The 21,515-nt window shown below is 40.7% G+C and overlaps 1 protein-coding gene across 2 annotated transcripts in view; it reads right to left on the minus strand.

The window, feature by feature from the left end:
* The window catches only part of march6 (membrane-associated ring finger (C3HC4) 6), a 105,575-nt gene that overhangs the window by 62,111 nt on the left and 21,949 nt on the right, over nt 1-21,515 (minus strand). For both annotated transcript variants that reach the window (XM_043719241.1, XM_043719242.1), the window contains exons 2-3: nt 7,716-7,812; nt 4,902-4,975 (exon numbers count right to left, since the gene is read on the minus strand). In XM_043719241.1, the coding sequence (XP_043575176.1) occupies nt 4,902-4,975; nt 7,716-7,812 (171 nt within the window). The remainder of the gene's footprint in view (nt 1-4,901; nt 4,976-7,715; nt 7,813-21,515) is intronic.

The following is a 21,515-nucleotide window of genomic DNA, read 5'->3' on the forward strand; positions in this document are numbered from 1 at the left end:
CCCAGATTCACCTGCACCTCCACCCACATCATCTACTGCATCCGCTGCAGCCGGTGTGGCCTCCTCTATATTGGGGAGACAGGCCGCCTACTTGCGGAGCGATTCAGAGAGCACCTCTGGGCCACCCGGACGAACCAACCCAACCAACCTGTGGCACAGCATTTCAACTCCCCCTCCCACTCCACCGAGGATATGCAGGTCATTGGACTCATCCACCGCCAAACCACAACAACCCGACGGTCGGAGGAGGAGCGTCTTATCTTCCGACTGGGAGCCCTCCAACCGCAGGGGATGAACTTGGACTTCACCAGTTTCTTCATCCCCCCTCCCCCCACCTTGTCTCAGCCGGATCCTTCCAGCCCGGCACCTCCTTCCTGACCTGCAGTCTTCTTCTTGGCCTCTCCGCCTCCATCCTACTCCGACCTATCACCCTCACCTTGACCTCTTTCCACCTATCACATTTCCAACTCCCCTCCTCCAAGTCCCTCCTCCCTACCTTTTATCTTCTCCTGCTGAACACTCTCTGCTCATTCCTGAGGAAGGGCCTGTGCCCGAAACGTCGAATCTCCTGTTCCCTGGATGCTGCCTGACCTGCTGTGCTGTTCCAGCAATAAAGTTTCAACTCTCAATCTCTGGACCCAGCTCTGATCCTCACTGACCGATGTGTGGAAGAAAGACAAAATCCTAAACATGCGGAGATCAGTTGACTGCAGCAACTGTTGGAAGGTGCTAGCTTGAAGGAAAACAAACTGCTTGTATATGACTCCTCTCCAGATTTTGAATTGCCTTACTTCCTTAACCACTAACTCTTCATGAGAATGTAGAAATATATCAATCCACAGAATCCAGGTCAAAGATGTAGATGTAATCTTGATCTCTGGATGTACCACTCCCTGGGCCTCCAGATATAGTCTGCTGATGAAACTTCACCTAGCCAAAAATTTCCCTTAATAGAACATCAATTTTGACAAATCAAAGTAAAATAAACCCTGAAGCAATTTAACTCCATAAGTAAAATGCCACCTCCATACTAAACTGCCTAAGACAAGACCAGAGCTCTTCACCTCCAAAACAACCCCACAACTTCTGACTACATCATTAAATACCCCCAAGTCTCATCACAAATCTAAATCCATCTATAACATTCATACCATACCACACCACATGATCAAACCTATCCCCCATGAAGCCCACCACAGCATTAAAATCCAACAAATACCTCACGACAGCATTCAATCCTCCCCGAGAAACAAGAGCCTTTACATCACTAAATTTCCTAAAAATAACTAACCACAGCAAAATGCCTCCAAAATAAAGCAATGTTTCCTTGCTGTGAACTAAATATTCCTCGTTCAGCACTAAACCATGTGGCCTCTGATTAAATCAATGATACCTCTCAGTCACAAGTGGATCCAGCTGGACTCTGTCAAGAGCTTAGCATGCAAAAGGGAAGGGTGCCCCTGCTCAGCTCCCAGGACTAATACAACTCTTCCTTTCCCAGAGATTTACCCAGCCCTGCAATCAGGCCCCACCATATCAGTCGCTATTACTCTACGAGTAAAAAACCCAAATCCCCAGACTACCCGCTCTTTATGCATTGAAATTATGATATGCTTTCTGACTAGTAGCAAAAATCATTACTGATCTAAGTTAGTCACTCAAAATGACAGGAAAAGAATAGGAGTAGCAGCATATTTCCTGCCATGGCAAATTACAAAATTATGAGGGGCATGGATAGGATAAATAGACAAAGTCTTTTCCCTGGACTTTGTCGGGTAGTCCAGAACTAGAGGGCATAGGTTTAGGGTGAGATGGGAAAGATATAAAAAAGACCTACAGGGTAACCTTTTGCACACAGAGGGTAGTGTGTATATGGAATGAGCTGCCAGAGGTGGTGGTGGAGGCTGGTACAATTGCAACATTTAAGAAACATTTGGATGGGTATATGAATAGGAAGGGTTTGGAGGGATGGGGCCGGGTGCTGACAGATGGGACTAGATTGGGTTGGGATGTGGACTTCAATAAGGCGTTTGACAAGGTTCCCCATGGGAGACTGATTAGTAAGGTTAGATCTCACGGAATACAGGGAGAACTAACCACTGGATACAGAACTGGCTCAAAGGTAGAAGACAGAGGGTGGTGGTGTTCGGTTGTTTTTCAGACTGGAGGCCTGTGACCAGTGGAGTGCCACAAGGATCGGTGCTGGGCCCTCTACTTTTTGTCATTTACATAAATGATTTGGATGCGAGCATAATAGGTACATTAGTAAGTTTGCAGATGACACCAAAATTGGAGGTGTAGTGGACAGCGAAGAGGGTTACCTCAGATTACAACAGGATCTGGACCAGATGGGCCAATGGGCTGAGAAGTGGCAGATGGAGTTTAATTCAGATAAATGTCAGGTGCTGCATTTTGGGAAAGCAAATCTTAGCAGGACGTATACACTTAATGGTAAGGATCTAGGGAGTGTTGCTGAACAAAGAGACCTTGCAGTGCAGATTCATAGCTCCTTGAAAGTGGAGTCGCAGATAGCTAGAATAGTGAAGGTAGTGTTTGGTACGCTTTCCTTTATTGGTCAAAGTATGGAGTACAGGAGTTGGGAGGCCATGTTGCGAATGTATACGACATTGGTTAGGCCACTGTTGGAATATTGCGTGCAATTCTGGTCTCCTTCCTATTGAAAAGATGTTGTGAAACTTGAAAGGCTTCAGAAAAGATTCACAAGGATGTTGCCAGGGTTGGAGAATTTGAGCTAAAGGGAGAGGCTGAACAGGCTGGGGCTGTTTACCCTGGAGCGTCGGAGGCTGAGGGGTGACCTAATAGAGGTTTACAAAATTATGAGGGGCATGGATAGGATAAATAGACAAAGTCTTTTCCCTGGGGTCGGGGAGTCCAGAACTAGAGGGCATTGGTTTAGGGTGAGGGGAGAAAGATATAAATGAGACCTAAGGGGCAACTTTTTCACACAGAGGGTGGTACATGTATGGAATGAGCTGCCAGAGGATGTGGTAGAGATTGCTACTATTGCAACATTTAAGAGGCATTTGGATGGGTATATGAATAGGAAGGGTTTGGAGGGATATGGGCTGGGTGCTGACAGGTGGGACTAGATTGGGTTGGGATATCTGGTCGGCATGGATGAGTTGGACCGAAGGGTCTGTTTCCTTGCTGTACATCTCTATGACTAAATGACACATTCAGAAAACAACTGAAGTTGAAGAGGAAGATGAGGAATATAAGCTTAAGTTACTTGATAATATATAAACACACAAGTGAAAAACAAAAGTAGGCCATTTGGCTCCTTGAGCTTGCTCCATCCTTGAATAGGATCAAGCTGATCTGACAATGGCCTCAAAACCACTTTTTGGCCAATCCTTGAAACTCTCACTTGTAGTCAAGATTCGCTCTCTGTATTAATTTTCAACGACTCTGCTCCTTCTGCTCTCTGGGAATTAATTCCACAGTTTAGAAACTCAAACAAAATGCTTTCCTCATCACCATCTTAAATGTCTTCCACATGGGAAGACATCCTAGTCTCTTCCACATGAGAAAAGAACCTTTCAATATGCACCTTATCAAGTCCCCAGATAATCTTAACTGTTTTAATAAAATTACCTCTCATTCTTCTAAAATCCACTGGAAATTTCCAACTGTCTAAAAACAAAATGCCCTCAACACCAGATCTTTCAAGTGAGCCAGGAATGAACTAATTCTAATGCAAGCATGTCCTTTCCTAAATAAGGAGGCCAAACTGTATACAATACTCCAGATGTGATCTGACCAATATAGCAAACTTTTCGTAATTTTATATTATATTCCTCATTACAATAAATGAGAATTCCAATTTTTGTAGCTGCACATGAACCTTCTACTCGTTCATGGGCATCGGTGGCTGGCCAGCATCTATTGCCCGTCCCTAATTGCGCTTGATATGACATGCCATCTTGGTAATTCCTTTGTATTTGATATAGAAAGTATGAAAAAATCCAGTGAAGTTGATGGTTTCCCTTTTGAAAAAATTTTAGTAACCATACATTCATTCCATAATACTCAAAGTATCATGGCTTCCAAGGTTCTAAATTTAACTCCTGCTGGGACATTCTACCCCATTTCTGCATTGGATATACAAACATATATTGAGAAAGCATCGCTATATTCATCAAAAGAATTAAGACCAGTTATAAGCTTCTAATTCTATTCTGGACAATTCCAGTAACCACTAGTGAACCTTAGTCTTACCAAATGATAATATGTACACAACTGCCTGATGCCAATTTGAAACAAATACAAATCTGTGAAGACTGCAGTTCAAAATTGAAACATGTATGTAATTTGAACAAGATAAAAAGACGTGATCAAGAGTATATAGCGTTTGCCATGTTTGGATACCATTGATAATCTGTCGTGTTTACATTCATCCCGTTTATGCTATCTAAAGCAAAAATACAGTTGTAACTGTTAACAGTTTCCATTGCTGGAACTCAGGGCAACCCCAACTAACACCCCCAATACTGCTTTGTGATCAAATCAAAGTTAACTTGATGTGTGAAAATATGGAAACTCAACTGTTTAATATACAAGCACTTTATTCAATCTCCAAAAGGAAATCTGAATGCTCTATTTCAAACCATGGCCTGAACAAACAGTACTGAAGAGCGCAAGAGTTGACAACCGACATTGCCAAATTCTCGATCCCAACCATACTACTACTATATGGAAGGACACAAAAGCAAATCAACTAACTGACCACAACAGGCCATCAATGGCTCAAAGCAAGTTCCTTGATCAACCATCCAGCTGTATGGAATGTGTGGCTTAAGATAATTATTGACAGAAAATCAGCAGGACCAGAACAATCTTCAAAAAGTACACAAAACTGAGATCTTAGCCGCTGTACTTACTTGGTGTGAAAGCAAATCTGTGTTTGCATAATTCACAGTATTCTTTTCTGCTGTGTTTGAGCCACTGAACTAAACTGGAAAGAAAGTGAAAAATATTAATACTGTCAAGCGTGGATATTTACTCCTCTTTACAAAAAAAGAAATAATTTTCCAACAAGACAGCTTCTCCCATACCATAAAAAAAAATAGCAGTATTATTCCCACATGCATTCTTTAATAAAGTTTGTTTTAATTTTTGTTCAATGAATCCTCATTGTACACACTATATTTGCACAGTATCTACTACATGCAAGCAGATATTTAACAGTGTATAGTTTAGTTTCATTTCCAGCAGTTGCAACTTGTATAAACTGCAGTACTGTTACACAATCCTTATCCAAAATGCTCGGGTTCTCGCCTCAGGCGACTGACTGTGTGGAGTTTGCACATTCTCCCAGTGTCTGTGTGGGTTTCCTCCAGGTGCTCTGGTTTCCTCTCAGTCCAACAATGCGCAGGTTAGGTGAATTGGCCATGCTAAATTGCCCGTAGTGTTAGGTGAAGGGGTAAATGTAGGGGAATGGATCTGGGTAGGTTGCGCTTTGGCGGGTTGGTGTGGACTTGTTGGGCTGAAGGGCCTGTTTCCACACTGTAAGTAATGTAAAAAATGTATGAGCTGGTTTTCAGAATTTGGAATTTTTCAAATTTCGGAATAAGTGACAGCTCAACGATGAAATTTTTAAAAAATCTTACCTAACAGCAGACTCACCGAGTAACATGCTGAGACAGAATACATAAAAGAAACAAAAAAGAGGCACTTCTACTCAGACAAGACAACTACTCATTATTGATTAGGATTTAGAGAGAAGGCTCAAGATGTCAGATCTGTTTGGGCAGAGCTTGGAAACAACACAGGGTAGTCCATATTGGTGGGACTTGTTAACAGAACACTGAACTGCAGTACTAATATTCAGCACAAGATCAATATAGACTGGGTGAACCAATTTTGCACAACTATGGTAGAGTACCAATCCCTAGAGCGTACACAAGATGGGTTTCGGGAACACCTATGGATCAGACAATTTTGGATTTGGTGTTGAGCAAGGTCTTTTGGGAAATAGTAACCACACTATGGGAGAATTTTGCACAAATGTGACATTGTTCATTCTGAAACTAGAGTCTTAAATCTGAGCAAAAGGAAATTATGAGGGTATGAAGGACAATTGGCTATCGATGATTTGCAAAATAGGCAAAAATTTGACAGTAGACAGGTAATGGCTAGTGTTTAAATAAATATTACAAGGTTTGCTGCTGATAACATTTCTCCAAAGCTCAAATCCGCAAGAGAAAAGTGACTTTTAAGAATGCTACAGATTACTTAAAGTCTGAGGATTGGGAGAAATTTTGGACCAAAAAGGTCTAACAAACTGCAATGATAAGGGAAGAGATGAAGGATGCAAGCACACCTCCTCCCCCCCCCACCCCCAAAACATTACATCACATAACCACCCACCTATCATCTTCTCACAGCATCCTATCCACTTAGTAGCTGGTCCCTTACCTAGCTGGCTGGCACCCTACTTGCCTGGTATGCAATCCTAGCTAGCATCTTATTTATCTAGTATTCTACATCATATCCTCCAGCTCCTACCCCTACACACTGCAGTTCCAGCTCCTAACATCACACATAGTTAATGCACTCATGGTTTGACAGCAGCTGTCAAAGTGACCATCAGCGCCTTTAATTTTAAAATATGCAGCTGATTGTCTTGAAAGGGGGCAGAGTTCACCCTCTGTACAAAGAACCAAAATGACAAAATAAAAGTACAGCTCTATTTGAGGCGCTGTACTTCACTCAGAAGCACTGAACTCATCACTCGTAAAAAAGCCAGATCGACAATCTTCTTAAGATTGTCACTCTTCAGAAAACTGGGCCTCATTATCTCCATGCCACTGCTTTCCCCCAGCTCAGTTCTCAGCTTGTCTTAGTTTATAATAATCCCACTCAGACTAGAAATTTATAAATTTATTCTTCTCTACAGACTTGAGTACATACTCCAGATAGACGCTTTAAAGTGGTACTAAGGGAGTGCTACAATGTTGGAGACTGTGATGCAAATATTAACTAAGTAGAATTTTCTAGCTGGCACTAAATCTTGCAGGGGAGTGGAACTAATTCGATAGATCTACCAAACAACTAGCACTGCAGCATTGGTGGTGTTGAATGGCTTTCCTATGCATCATCATTATTTTACTTCTCCTGGGCTCAGAGAGAGGGTTGGGTGAATAAATCCCAGACCAGCAACAATTCAAATATTTAATTAGAATTAAATGCTTCAGTCATTAGATAAACAAAATAGAATAATTTGAATCACTTTGGAACCATTTAATATTGTTTTAATTTCCCACCTCTACTGCCAATGGGTAGGTTTTAAATTAACTACGCATAAGAGAGGACTGCAGACGCTGGAGACTAGAGTCCAAAGTGTGGTGCTGGAAAAGCACAGCAGGACAGGCAGCATCCGAGGAGCAGGAAAATCAATGCTTCCGGCAAAAGCCCTTCATTAGGAACCTTGAATCAGGACTTTTGCCGAAACATCGATTTTCATGATCCTCTGACGCTACCCTACCTTCTGTGTTTTTGCAGCACCACACTCTTGACTTTTAATTAACTACAAACATATTTCAAAATTAGTTGGTACAAATATTTATGCAATTGTATTCAAGAAAACCAATGTAGACAGAAACTTGTTTGTAGTTTTCATGTTATTTGCAATACTTTAACTGTTCTGCACAATTCTGTTTGATAAAGTCTATTATGCAACATATCAAACTTACCACTCTTGATGGATAAATTTGATACTGCCAGTGCACACACAAGGATGGTAAAGTGGCTTATCTGGGGTTCCTTCTGAACGACATACTCGACATATATCTGTATGAAGAAGAAAAGCATTATAGTATTTAAGTTTCAGTAAACTCTTACACTATAAACTATTCTGAAATGTTAAATTAAATAAATTTACTAAACTGCAAATACTGAAGAATCCCAATTAGCATTCAAAGAGCAGAAAAATATTGTTTTAATGAAAAACCCTTCCTCATTTTTTATTTAGAATGACTCAAGCAGCACAAGACAAATAAGTTAGTTGCAGGAGATTTGCAAGTAAGACCTTTCCCAAACCTCATTCTTCCACCTCCAATCACTTATGTGCAGCATCACTGTGTAACACTGCCTGAAGTCACTGAAATAAAGTATATGTGGGCTAACTGAGACTGAAAGTTAATCAAGAAAAAAAAACAAAAAACGACTAGATATCTAACTGTGCATTATTGAGCCATATATGATGCACAGCTGATAACAGCAAAGTGTTACTAATACTTCACACTGTGAAAATGTGCCAATTGCAAAGTCTAACAGTCTAAGCAAAGCTCCATTCATCTCTTTTCGGATGCAAAAACATAAAGCCATGCTCACTTTCTAATGACATTGACAGATTATAACATTAGAAAATGCTTTGAATATAAACTTTCAAAATAATTAGCTTCACACTACACTGCAATTACATGCCACCTAACAGTATCACAAATTAGATTAGATTACTTACAGTGTGGAAACAGGCCCTTCAGCCCAACAAGTCCACACCGACCCGCCGAAGCACAACCCACCCAGACCCATTCTCCTACATTTAACCCTTCGCCTAACACTATAGGCTATTTAGTATGGCCAAATCACCTAACCTGCACATTTTTGGACTGTGGGATGGAAACCGGAGGAAACCCACGCAGACAAGGGAGAATGTTCAAACTCCACACAGTCAGTTGCCTGAGGCATGAATTGAACCCGGGTCTCTGGCGCTGTGAGGCAGCAGTGCTAACCACTATGCCACTGTGCCGCCCAAGGTGGATTGCTAGAATGACTCACAAGTTGCTTAAGTGGAAAACAGAAGATTGTTAATGAGAGAAATCAAAAATGAAGTTCATATGCCAACATGTGAAGAGTTGAAAGGGTTGAGAAAAGGCTGCAGGGAGATGTGAAGGAAGAAAATTTGGCAAAGGGTAATAGGTTTTAATAGCTTAGAAGAATAAAAGAAAACCATAGCTTAAACTATTAAGCTGTCTATTCAGTTTTATACATGTTGCCTGACGCACTGAATGTTTCTAGCATTTTCAATTTTAATAAATCATTTTCATTTAGTAAGATAAAAAAAAGTCAACATATGGCAATCATTCTGTGACCTGGTGATTACAGGAGTAACCAAACTGAAATCATGAGCACTAGAGTTTTTCGTTACTCCATTTTACTATGTGGGCCTCATCAATCAATGTAACATTACAGCCAAGCTTGATCTTATTTGAGCTTTCCAACAAATCAACTGATAATGAGCAATTTTAGTTGATTTTTTTATTTCTGGCCAAAACTATTAAGCCAATTTTAGGATCTTTAGCAGCATGATAACCAAAAGTAATCAAACACAAGCCAGGGTCCAAAATTTGCTTCAACCAGACCTGTATGGTGTAGTCCCAGGGATCAAATTGCTTACTGGAATGTTGGATGTTAGTGCCCTTCACAATTCTATATGCTTTGGAAACTTGGATAACCTGCAGGAGGCACCTTAATGCATTGGAGAAATACTATCGACAGTGCTTTCATAAGATTCTCCAAATCCAGTCGTCATCCAACAGCAGTGTCCTCTCCCAAGCCAACAGTCCCAGTGTGGATATACTCATCACCAAAACAATCACCTACCCCTGGCAAGATATGTCATTCCTATTTGACACTAAACACCCAAAGCAACTGTTCTAAACTGAGCTCTGTTGTGTCAGGAGACACACAGGGGCAACAGAAATGCTTTAGGGTTGTCCTCAAGTATCCGTGAACAGTTCAAATATACCTGTCAATTCATGGAAGGTCACAGCTTCTGGCCAACCAAAATAGAGAAGTTTCATTCAAATGACATTGAAGAATTTTGTCATTAATGCATAGTGGTGAGGCAGAGTCCTCCATGAGACCACACAATACTCCAAACTGTATGGTTCTTCAAGTAGCACCCTGCCCACAAAACGGAAGAGTCTGCAGATCATGATTTAAACTTACCGGCCATTTCAGAAAGAGAGTGGAAGAACTTCATGCTCAGTTCTGGAGAACTGCCGAGGTTTTAGGCTTCAAATGTTGATACAGTTTTTTGTTGAATGGGATACTACATCTCAGGAAGCAGTGTTTTTGGTCGAGGAGAATTATGTTGCAATCCCACAGCAGTGATAGCTCAACTACAGCCTAGTATTCATCACAAATAACTTTTTCTCATTGTTTTTTTTTAAACAACTAAGATTACTTCTTCAAAAGCTATCACAACTTCAATTATTGGACTTAAAACTATGCAACAAGATAATACCAGAGAACATTTGTACTGATCTTACTTTCCTTCGCTAAACTGTAGTCTGAAAAGTCAGGAGTAAACAAGGAATGGTACAAAACATAAACCCATTCTATAGTTTCATGGATTGGAGTTTCATCATCACCATCACTTATACTCAAATCCTCAACTCAATTGTCTTTCTACATCTTTCTTGAGATTCCTTTCATTTAAAAATAACTTCCTTCAGTTTTCATGCCACCAACATAGTTATTCAGTCTCACTTCTTTTTCTTTGAAATCTTTCCTCTTTAACATCTACCACAAGTCAGTTTCCTCTTGATATGTATATTATCAGGACTTTAACCTTTTCTAATTAAATTCAACAAATTTCTTTGCACATCTTCCAAGCACTTCATTTGTTACTTTTTCTACTCAGCAGATCTTTCTCCTCTAAAGCCACATTTCAATTATTTGGCAAATTAATCTCCTGTAAGATTGTGTTTCCACAATACAAAACTTCTATCCTGAAGAAGGCTCATTGGATTCGAAACATTAATTGTTTTCCTCTCTACAGATGTTGCGAGACTTGCTTTGTTTCTTCAGCGCTCTCGCATCTGCAGTCGTTCTTGTTTATGCTTCAAAACAACTTCCATCGGATCCACTGTTTGAGTTGTTTATTCAGCGTTTCAGGTAGCAAACACCTTTCTTCCTTACCAAATATGGTCGGTCTTACTGCATATTCCTCTTGCAGTGATTGTCCCTTAAACACTTGACTCCTTGCATTTGTTTTAGTTCTCTTACCTCTCTAAATCTATGACAATTCTTGGGGATTCTGAAATGAACTTCTCCTGATATTCAGGAGAAAAAGAATAGAGAGTGGCAATAATGCTTGATGCCAAGGATTGAGAATGAGGTGAAAAGATTCACATACAGTGATACAAGTAGCTCTCCTATAATACCATAGGTGTGTTCCAGCAAAACCTCACTTAATAGAAAATCACTTATTAGATCATGGGGCCTATGGGAAAAGTGGAGTTGGGACAGACCAACAAAAACTATCACTCACCATTGCTCAAAAATCACTCAAAGATCTAACACCAAGTATAAGCACAGCCAGAATGAAGGTTAAAACCATAAAAAAGTAAATTTAACACAGTACACTTAAAAAAATGTAAGAAAGCTATTCTCTGTACAGTACCTCTCATAGAAAGTTGCTCTATTGGTAACCAACATTGGTGCATGCGCAGTATGGCACAAAGACAGGTGCTGATATCACACATGCGCAGATCACAGGCGCAATCTTCAGTGCACATGCAGAACGGCACAAAGACTGGCAACGACGTTACACATGCAGGTATGGGTGTATAAGTAGAATGGTGTGGAAAATGTGGCGTGCATATTGGCGCATGCACAGGACAAAGTGCCCAAACTGATCCTCGTTTGAATTGTGCTATTGCCAATGGAAGTGAGCCTTCTCCAAAACTCAGTTCCCTAATTCTTCAGCGACATTATAGCCAAATTGAAAGTCATGCCAGAACTACCTACATTAGTGAAACTTAAGGAGCAACCAGTAGATATTATTGCAGTAATCCAATTGCCACATGTGGTGTCATGTAACAAGCGCTGTACTGACTAAATGCACAGTCCTTACAGGTGATATTTTTGAACTTTCAGAAGCATTGCATCTGGAAAAGCAATGCAATAATTGAAAGCTTCTTTGTATAAATTGAATTTAGCAGATAGAGCATTTCATAAATTCATAGAATCCCTTCAGCGTGGAAATAGGCCCTTTGACCTTACAAGACCACGCCAACCCTCCGAAGGGTATCGCACCCAAACCCATTCACCATTACTCTACATTTATCCCCTACACATCCCTGAACACTATGGGTAATTTAGCATGGCTGATGCACCTAACCTGGCAAAGGTGAGGACTGCAGATGCTGGAGATTAGTGTCGAAAGCGTGGTGCTGGAAAAGCACAGGTCAGGCAGCATCCGAGGAGCAGAAACACCGACGTTTCAGGCAAAAGCCCTTCATCAGAAATGGCTTTTGCCTGAAATGTCGATGTTCCTGCTCTTCAGATGCTGCCTGATCTGCTGTGCTTTTTCAGCACCACACACTCAATTCACCCAACTTGCACATCTTTGGATTGTGGGAGGAAACCGGAGCACCTGGAGGAAACCCACGCAGATCACGGGGAGAACGTGCAAACTCTGCACAGACAGTTGCCTGAAGCTTGAAGTGAACTCGGGTCCCTGGTGCTGTAAGGCTGCAGTGCTAACCACTGAGCCACCATGCTGTTCCATGTTGAAAGGGAAGTTAAGGAGGACAGAAACTGACTGGGCATAATGGGTTAGTCATAGACATTCACCTGAGAGCTAGGTAAAGAGAAAGAAATACTTGGACATAATACTTCCATGGTTATTGGTCATTCTAAAACACTTCACAGCCAATAATGTCTCTCTGAAGATCAGATACTGTAAAGCAGAAAAGGAGAACAGGCTCTAACCACAATATTGTGGAGTTTCAAAGCAGTTGTGATTTTTAAATCAAGTAATAAAATAATTGGGATTGAGCATTCTGCAGTCCTTAACAAAGTTAGCTCTGCGAATGCTGAGCAGACATAATGATGAGGCATTTCCCTTTACAAAAACATGGTAGAAAAATGTGGGTGGGCTGATATCATACTTATCACCATGAAGTAGGTTTTGTAGACAGAACCTATCTGCAGAGGCAAGATTTCTGCATAAAACAGAACTAATGTTAGTTATCAAACAGGTGTAGGAATCAGTGCATATGTAATTTTCCAGAGCAAATCTGAATGAAATATTTCCAAAACAGAGCAAATCCCAAGTCAATTAAGGTAAAAGAGATTTGCACATTTAATACGGAGTAGCCAAAGTGAGTATATCCTAGATAACTGAAAATATTGATGAGAAAATACAGAAGAAAAAGGCCAGTGATACATGCCAGAATAATAATGGCAATAAAGACCAGGGAGACTGACTAAAGTTGGAATAAAGGCTGTGCTGAAACAAATAGTAACATCTCTTCAAACACAGTAATAGCAAACGATTAGTGAAGGATAGAGTAGGCCCTATAAGGAAAAAGCAAGGTAAGCTGCTCACTGAAGCTAAGGGTATGGCAGAGATACTAAATGAGTATTTTACTTCTCTTTACCAAACTAGAAAATAGTGACAATGGCTTAGTTGAAAATGTGAATGTTGAGCAACTGAGTGACATAGTGATAGACAAAGAGGGGGTACTAAAAAGGCAGGCAACATTCAGGTAAGACATCACCAAACCCCCAGACAGAATGCATCCTAAATTTCTGAGGGAGTAAATTGCAGAGCATTGTCAGAAATTTTTCATGCCATCTGAACACAGGATTAGTCTTGGGGTACTGGAGGGTTGAATGCGTGACACCACTGTTTATGAAATGGGCAATGGATAACCCAGGAAACTACAGACCATTCAGCCTGGGAGAACTGATGGATAACAAAATATAGGGCAAGACAAAGATACACTTGGAAATAAGTTAATATGAGACAGCCAACATGGCAGATTACATCTGACAAATTCAATTGAGTTCTTTGACAGCATCTCTCAGGCAGTGGATGAGAATAGTGCAATGGATATTGGATAATTGGACATTCAGAAAACATTTGATACGATACCACATGGCAGGATGGTTAGCAAATTAGAAACTTTTGGGATTGATGGATCCTTGGCAGCATGAGTTAGCAGTTGGCTAAAAGATGGAAAACAGAGGGTAAGCACAGTTAGGAAATTCTCAGATTGGAGACCAGTTGAAAGTGGTGTCCTCCAGGAATCATTATTGCAACTGTTGCTTTTTCTGGTTTATATAAACGATTTGGAGATTAATGTTGAAGCATTCCGGTTAGATTCACACATGTATTGGGACATAATTTTTAACCGTTTCACCACAATGTTGAAGACAAGATCTCCAAACTTTCCAATGATACTAAGCTAGACAGAATAGAGAATTGAGGATGATGCTGAACAACTCAGGGGGACAATGATAAGTTGGCCAAACTTCAAACATTGGCAGTTGAACGTCAATGAACGAAATGTGATGTAATGCATTTTGGTTGAAGAAATATGGAGACTACAGAGGCTTAAATGGTACAACTTGAGGGAAGTACAGGAGCAGATGGACCTTGGAGTTCACGTGCACGATTCTCTGAAAGTGGCCAGGCAAGTTGAAACAGTTCAAGCAGATTATAGAATCCCTGGGTTCATCAATTGAGGCAGCTGGTAAAAAAACAAGGAAGTGATGTTACACCTCTACAAATCATTAGTTAGACCACCTTTGGGGTACTGTATTCAGTTCTGGGCATCTTAGAATCCCTAGTGTGGCCCTTCGCCCCAACAAGTCCACACTGACCCTCCAAAGAGTAACTCACCCAGACCCATTCCCCTACACTATATTTACCCCTGACTAATGCACTTAACCTACACATCCCTGAACCCTATGGGCGTTTTAGCATGGCCAATTCACCTAACCTGCACAGCTTTGGACTGTGGGAGGAAACTGCAGCACCCAGAAGAAACCCACGCAGACATGGGGAGAATGTGCAAAGTCCACTCAGATAGTCGCTCAAGGCTGGTATTGAACCCTGGTCCTTGGCACGGTGATGCAGCAGTGCTAACCACTAAACTACTGCGCCACCCTTACTGAAGGAGGTTAAAGTCGTGGACAGAATGTGAAAGAGATTTACTACAATAATACCAGGTACAAGGTATTTTAGGAATGATTAGAGAAATTGGGCTTATTTACCTTGGAATGGAAACGATTAAGAAGTGATCTTATTGAGGTGTTCAAAATTATGAATAATTTTGACAGAGTAAAGAAAGGTATTATTTCCACTAGTTGATATATCAGTAACCAGGAGTCACAACTCCAAAGACTGGCAGCAAGATAGCTACGAGTGAGATGAACAGACACTTCGTTACTCAGAGTTGTTGGAATTTGGAATGGGCTGCCTAGGAGAGTGGTAGTGGAGGAGATGGGTTCCAGAGGAATTTTCAAAAAAAAAGCCTGATACATATTTTAAAATGATATAAATTTAGAGGGCTACACAAATAAGTTTGGAGATTAGAAACTAGCTGGGTAACAGTGCAGGGTCAAATGGCTTCCTGCTGGACTGTAAAATTCTATGATACTGCATATTTCTTTCCACAACCACAAGACATCTCAAAATGATTTACCACCAAAGCAACACTTAAACAGTAGTCACTGTAGCAATGTAGAAAAGCTGCTTTCGTGGCCAATGCCACTGCTAGGTGGAGTACCTCTCATGTGTAAAATTAGTGTTGTTTTTAAACAAATATAATAAATTGCGTAATCTTAGGTTTGATGTACAACTATAAAATTCCCATGATTATAGGGAATCCCAGTCACATCCTCAACATAAGGTTGCTAAGGAAAAAGTCAAAATTAAAGTCCATTTTTATCTACGCCCCACAATTTACGAGCAAGCCCAGCATAACCATCTTCAATAAAAATAATTAGGGTCATAGAGTCCGAGATATATGGGCACAGAAACAAACCCTGTGGTCCAACACGCCATGCCAACCAGCTACCCCAAATAAATCTAATCCCATTTATCAGCATTTGGCCTGTATCCCACTAAACCCTCACTATTCATATACCCATCCAGATGCCTTTTACATGTTGTAATTGTACCAGCTTCCACCACTTCCATTGGCAGCTCATTCCATATGCATTACCCTCTGCGCGAAAACGTTGTCCCTTAGATCCCTTTTAAATCTTTCCCTTCTCACCTTAAACCTACTAAAGAGTTTTCGATTCCTCCATTCGAGGGAAAAGACCTTGAACATTTACCCTATCCTTGTCCCTCATGACTTCATAAACCCCTATGGTCACCCCTCATCCTCTGATGATCCAGGGAAAATAGCCCCAGTCTATTCAGAAACTCCCTATAGCTCAAACCTTCCAACCCTGGCAATATCCTTGTAAATCTTTCCCAAACTCTTTCAGATTTCACAACAGGGAGACTAGAATTGCGTGCAATACAGATTGTTCTGCAATAATATGCGTTTCATTAGTGCAAATTTGCTATAACATGATGAATTGGGGGCAGTGTTTCTATAGTGTGAACTTTTAAAGTATACATTGGTTTTAATTTGATTCCGGCCCCATTAGTTTAAATGGTGCTGCAATTATGTGATGTTCTTATATTGCCCAAGAATGGAACTCCTGCATTATGGCAGAACCGACTAGACTCCAAAGGTGGCCATACCAATGTCCTGTACAGCTGCAAATGACCTCCCAACTCCTATACTCAATGCATCGACCAATAAAAGCAAACATACCAAATGCCTTCCTCACTATCTATCTACCTGTGACTCCACTTTCAAGAAACAATGAACTTGCACTCCAAGTTCTCTTTGTTCAGTAACACTCCCTAGGTCCTTACCATTAAGTGTATAAGTTCTGTCCTCTGAATGAATACTCAACGGTAGTTTCAGGTTTTCCTTTAGTCACCATTAGTAATGATGCTACATTAATCCTGAGTTCCCTTTGGCAATTCTCACCTTTGACCAGACAAAATGGCCTCAAGGTAAGTGAAGGTCACTTGGGCATTACAACGTTTTGGAAATGCATCTAGATATTTTACATTAATGGCATCACGGCACATTTGTGGATGGATCGCTTTAGTCATCTTAAATGCTGGCACATCTCATGCACTAGAAAGTGATGTAAAGAGCACAGCAGCAAATTTGCAAGAGCAAACTCCTACAGAAGTAATGCAATTATGCTCAGAAAATCCACGTGCCTCCAGTTCTTTGAAGCTGTCCAACTGATGCCACTTCTCTACTTTTTTCCCTAGCCCTGCAATTGTTTTATTCCTTGAAGTCCTTACTCAATTACTTTTGAATATTACTATTTAATCTGCTTCCACTGCCTTTTCGGTCAGTTCAACCTGGAGGATAAAAGAATGTTTTTCCGTGCCTCATCTCTGGTTGTTTTGCCAACCAACTTAAATCGGAGTCGACGGGTTGCACAAATCTTCTACCACTGGAAATAATGACTCTTCAACTAGTCTAAATAACTCCAACATGACCTTGAATATCTCTTATTAAATCTTTGTCTTTCCTTTCTTCTGCAGAGAAAAATCCTAATTTGCCAGCTTCTTAACATAAGAGTCCCAAAGTCATGAAACACTGGTAAACATTTTTCAAGAAAGAAGGACAGTTGTTATACCTTCAACAAAGTTTCAAGAATTGTGGAGAGGGAACCAAAGTCCAGTAACTCAAATACCTTTTCATTGATACTGGTTGCCTGTTGAAAACAGCTGCACAATGAGGGTAACTTACTGAATGCTTCAGCACTGAGAACATGTTGATGTTCAGCTTCTCTATGCCTCATTGAAGTAGCCACCCTTGTAACTACTTCCACAGTAGCATTATTATCCATGCACCACAAGTCTCAGCATTATCAGCTTAACCAGTTGTATTTCTCTTAGTCTTTGGGCATTAGGAGCTTACATTTCTGGAATTGCATACAGTCAATCTGCTGAACCCATAAAGTTAAAAAAAACTTGATATCATTCAGGCCTTTTGGATTTCTTCATAGTTGACTGCCGAACAGTTGACATGGTTTAACAGTGTTGGCCTTTTGAACACTCTGATGAGTAACAAGCGGTGTTCTTCCCTAGGATGCTTCTGGCAAAGAATGATACCTGATCTGGATGTAGGATGTCAACCTGAGCTACAAATCTTCTCAAAACTCGCTAACACCTGATCCATCAGTTGCATACTTCCAATTGCAGTTTGGCCCTTGGCTCAGTATGCTTTAGCTGGTATCCATTTGTTGAAGAGGGCGGTTGCTTCTGCATTAAAGATGTAAATGCATGTGCATTCTTTAATAAGCTTTGGAAATTGCTTATGTCAGTCTTCCAGTAGCAACTATAATGGATCAACATTTATCTACTGATGAATAAAATGCAGGCCTGAAGTGGGGTATTTAATGTCTGCTTCATCCGTTTGACTGAGAAATTCCTCACACATGCTATTTAAGTCCACAAGTTGATCATAAATGACTCCAGGTAACAGTATCATTTCAGAAGGGATTATGCACTTCAAAAGCAAATCAGAGCAGGACTTATATACTTAGTGGTAAGATCCTGGGCAGTGTTGCTGAACAAAGAGACCTTGGAGTGCAGGTTCATAATTCCTTGAAAGTAGAGTTACAGGTAGATAGGATAGTGAAGGTAGTATTTGGTTTGCTTTCCTTTCTTGGTCAGAGAATAGGAGTTGGGAGGTAATGTTGTGGCTGTACAGAATTTGGTTAGGCCACTTTTGGAATACGGAGTGCAATTCTGGTCTCTTTCCTATTGGAAGGATGTTGTGAAATTTGAAAGGGTTCAGAAAAGATTTACAACGATGTTGCCAGGTTGGAGGATTTGAGCTATGGGGAGAGTCTGAATAGTCTGAGGCTGTTTTCCCTGGAACGGCAGAGGGTGAGGGGTGACCTTAGACAGGTTTATTAAATCATGAGGGGCATGGATAGGATAAATTGACAAAGTCTTTTCCTTGGGATCGGGGAGCTCAGAACTAGAGGGCACAGGTTTAGGACGAGGGGGGAAAGATATGAATGAGACCTAAAGGGCAACGTTTTCACAGAGAGGCTGGTGCGTGTATGGAATGCGCTGCCAGAGGAAATGGTGGAGGCTGGTACAATTACAGCATTTAAAAGGCATCTGGGTGGGTACAAATAGGAAGGGTTTAGAGGATATGCTGGCAAATGGGACTAGATTGATTTAGGATTCAAAGTTGAGAAGATTTGTAACTCGGGTGCTCGTTGTTGTCGTTCTATTCACCAAGCTGGGAATTTGTGTTGCAGACGTTTCGTCCCCTGTCTAAGCGACATCCTCAGTGCTTGGGAGCCTCCTGTGAAGCGCTTCTGTGTTGTTTCCTCCGGCATTTATAGTGGTTTATCTCCGCCGCTTCCGGTTGTCAGGAATAGAATAAATGGTCAGCATGGACGATTTGGACCGAAGGGACTGTTTCCGTGTTGTACAACTATGACTCTAATTATTAATCAGATATGATTTTCAGGACAATGCTGTCTCTCTGAACAGCCAACATTAAAACACCAAGTTAGAGACTACACAGTATGAAACTAAGTCCTAGCAGTTAAGATCACCATGGAAATTTACAACATGCAAAATACACGTGGCTGGAAATTAATAATATGTAGAACAATATTAGGATTGAATGGGTGAAAGCAATAAATGGATCTCAATAGTTATTATAATTCACAAAGCTTGGTGTGTGCATAATGAAGATAACTGAACATTACTATAATTCCCTCAAGTGTGCACAAGTCTTATTTCGGGTCATATCAACCCTTGACTGTAAGAAAACAAGATAATTTTCCTAACGATTCCCTCAATAGCAAATTAACTGAGGTCAATCTGTTTTAGCATGAAAGTAGCATGATCAAGTACAAAGGCTAGCAGAATAGGATAGAGATTTCATTGGAGAACTTGGGAGAGGTAGTGAAGGGGAGACTGTCTCTGCTCCGGAACTACATGTCAAACAAGAGACAGTGATTTTATGAATGAAAATTGGAACAAAGATTTCAAACCTCAAGACGCCTGTGCTCTTCCAGTTCTGACCTTTTGAAGATTTATATTTAATCACTCCAGTACAAATAGCTATGCTTTCAACTATCATGGCTTTAAGCTCTGGAATTCCATCCAAAACACTCTGCTTCTTTACCTCTGTTCTCCCTTACGATATTCCCTAATGCCCAACCTTAAGACCATGGCTCTGCTCATCTGCTGAATCATATTTGGCACAGTATCAATTTTTTGTTTGATAACACACCTATTAAATGCCATGGGGTGCTTTACTGCTTTATAAACACAGTTGTTTTGGTTATTTCAAATGGCACATGCATTTCAACCTGCTGCATCACCAAGTTACATGATGTAACCTTATCATCATGCCTCGTAGTGGTACACAGACGAAGAAAACATCACGGACCTTCCATCATAAATTAGGGAGAATTATCAAGGACTTGCAAGAAGAGTTACTCTGTCTAATTTCAAGCATTTCTTCATGGCTGTTTGCAAACAATAGTCATAAACCTGGGAGTAGATTTTTCACAGCCTCTACTAGTCTCCAAGTATGGAGGTGAGAAAAAAAAACACCCGACATGATTGAACTATCAAGTGCTCAATTTCAGCTCTTCATTGGTTAAAAACAAAATGAACCCTGCTCCTTCAACAATACTACAGGAATTGAACAACTTTTTAAAAAGTCATTACCCTTATAGAACAAATCCAGGAGACAAGGAACTGAGGCACAGTTAAGGCAACAATTAATATGGAAACACAATTTCTGTGCACTACCATAGATTTTACTCATCTGATTTAATACACGAAACAAAAGTGAGACTTGCAGAAAAATACATTTTAAAGCTAAGTGAGACTAGGCTTGACATATTGCTCAACTAATTCCAGCTTAATCAATTGATTTGTGTGTGACAAGATAGCCTTGTGTGAGACAAGATAGCCTTGTAATTACTTTTGGTACATGCAGCAAGACTAAAATACAAAAAGATCACATCACTCAAATTCCTTCATGACTAAATGGGGGTCAGTTGCCCAGTCGGCTGGACAGTTGGCTTGCAATACAGAATGACACCAACAGTGCAGGATCACATCCCATACCAGCTGTGGTCACCATCAAGGTCCCATCTTCTCAATCTCAGCCCTTGCCGGAAACGTGATGCCGCTCAGCTTAAACTCACCACAAATTGCCTCTCTCAATGAGGTCCCCTGGGACCATGATGACCTTGCGTTTACATTAACTTTGCAGTTGCTTCATATTCCACAGCTACTCCCGTTTCAAATGAAATCTGTGCAAAGTTTGAGGAGCTAGTTGGCAGTATGCGTTGTATATGCATGCAAGGTTTGATAAAAACATCGTGAAGAAATCACACTGATTTGAGTCACTCAGAACATGGAACAGTATAGCACAGGAACAAGCCCTTCAGCCCACCAAATCTCCATCAACTATGATGCCAATCTAAACTCATCCAATCTGCGTGCACATAGTTTACCTTCTCCTTCCTACCTGTGCGTGTCTGTCTAAATAACTCCTTGTTTTATTTGTTTCTACCACCTCCCTGGTAGTGTTTTCGAGGGCACTTTAATCTTCTGTGCAAAAATAACTTGCCTCATATCTCTAAACTTTCCCCCCGTACCTTAAACCCCT

Source organism: Chiloscyllium plagiosum, chromosome 29 (assembly GCF_004010195.1).
Source record: "Chiloscyllium plagiosum isolate BGI_BamShark_2017 chromosome 29, ASM401019v2, whole genome shotgun sequence".
NCBI lineage: Eukaryota > Metazoa > Chordata > Chondrichthyes > Orectolobiformes > Hemiscylliidae > Chiloscyllium > Chiloscyllium plagiosum.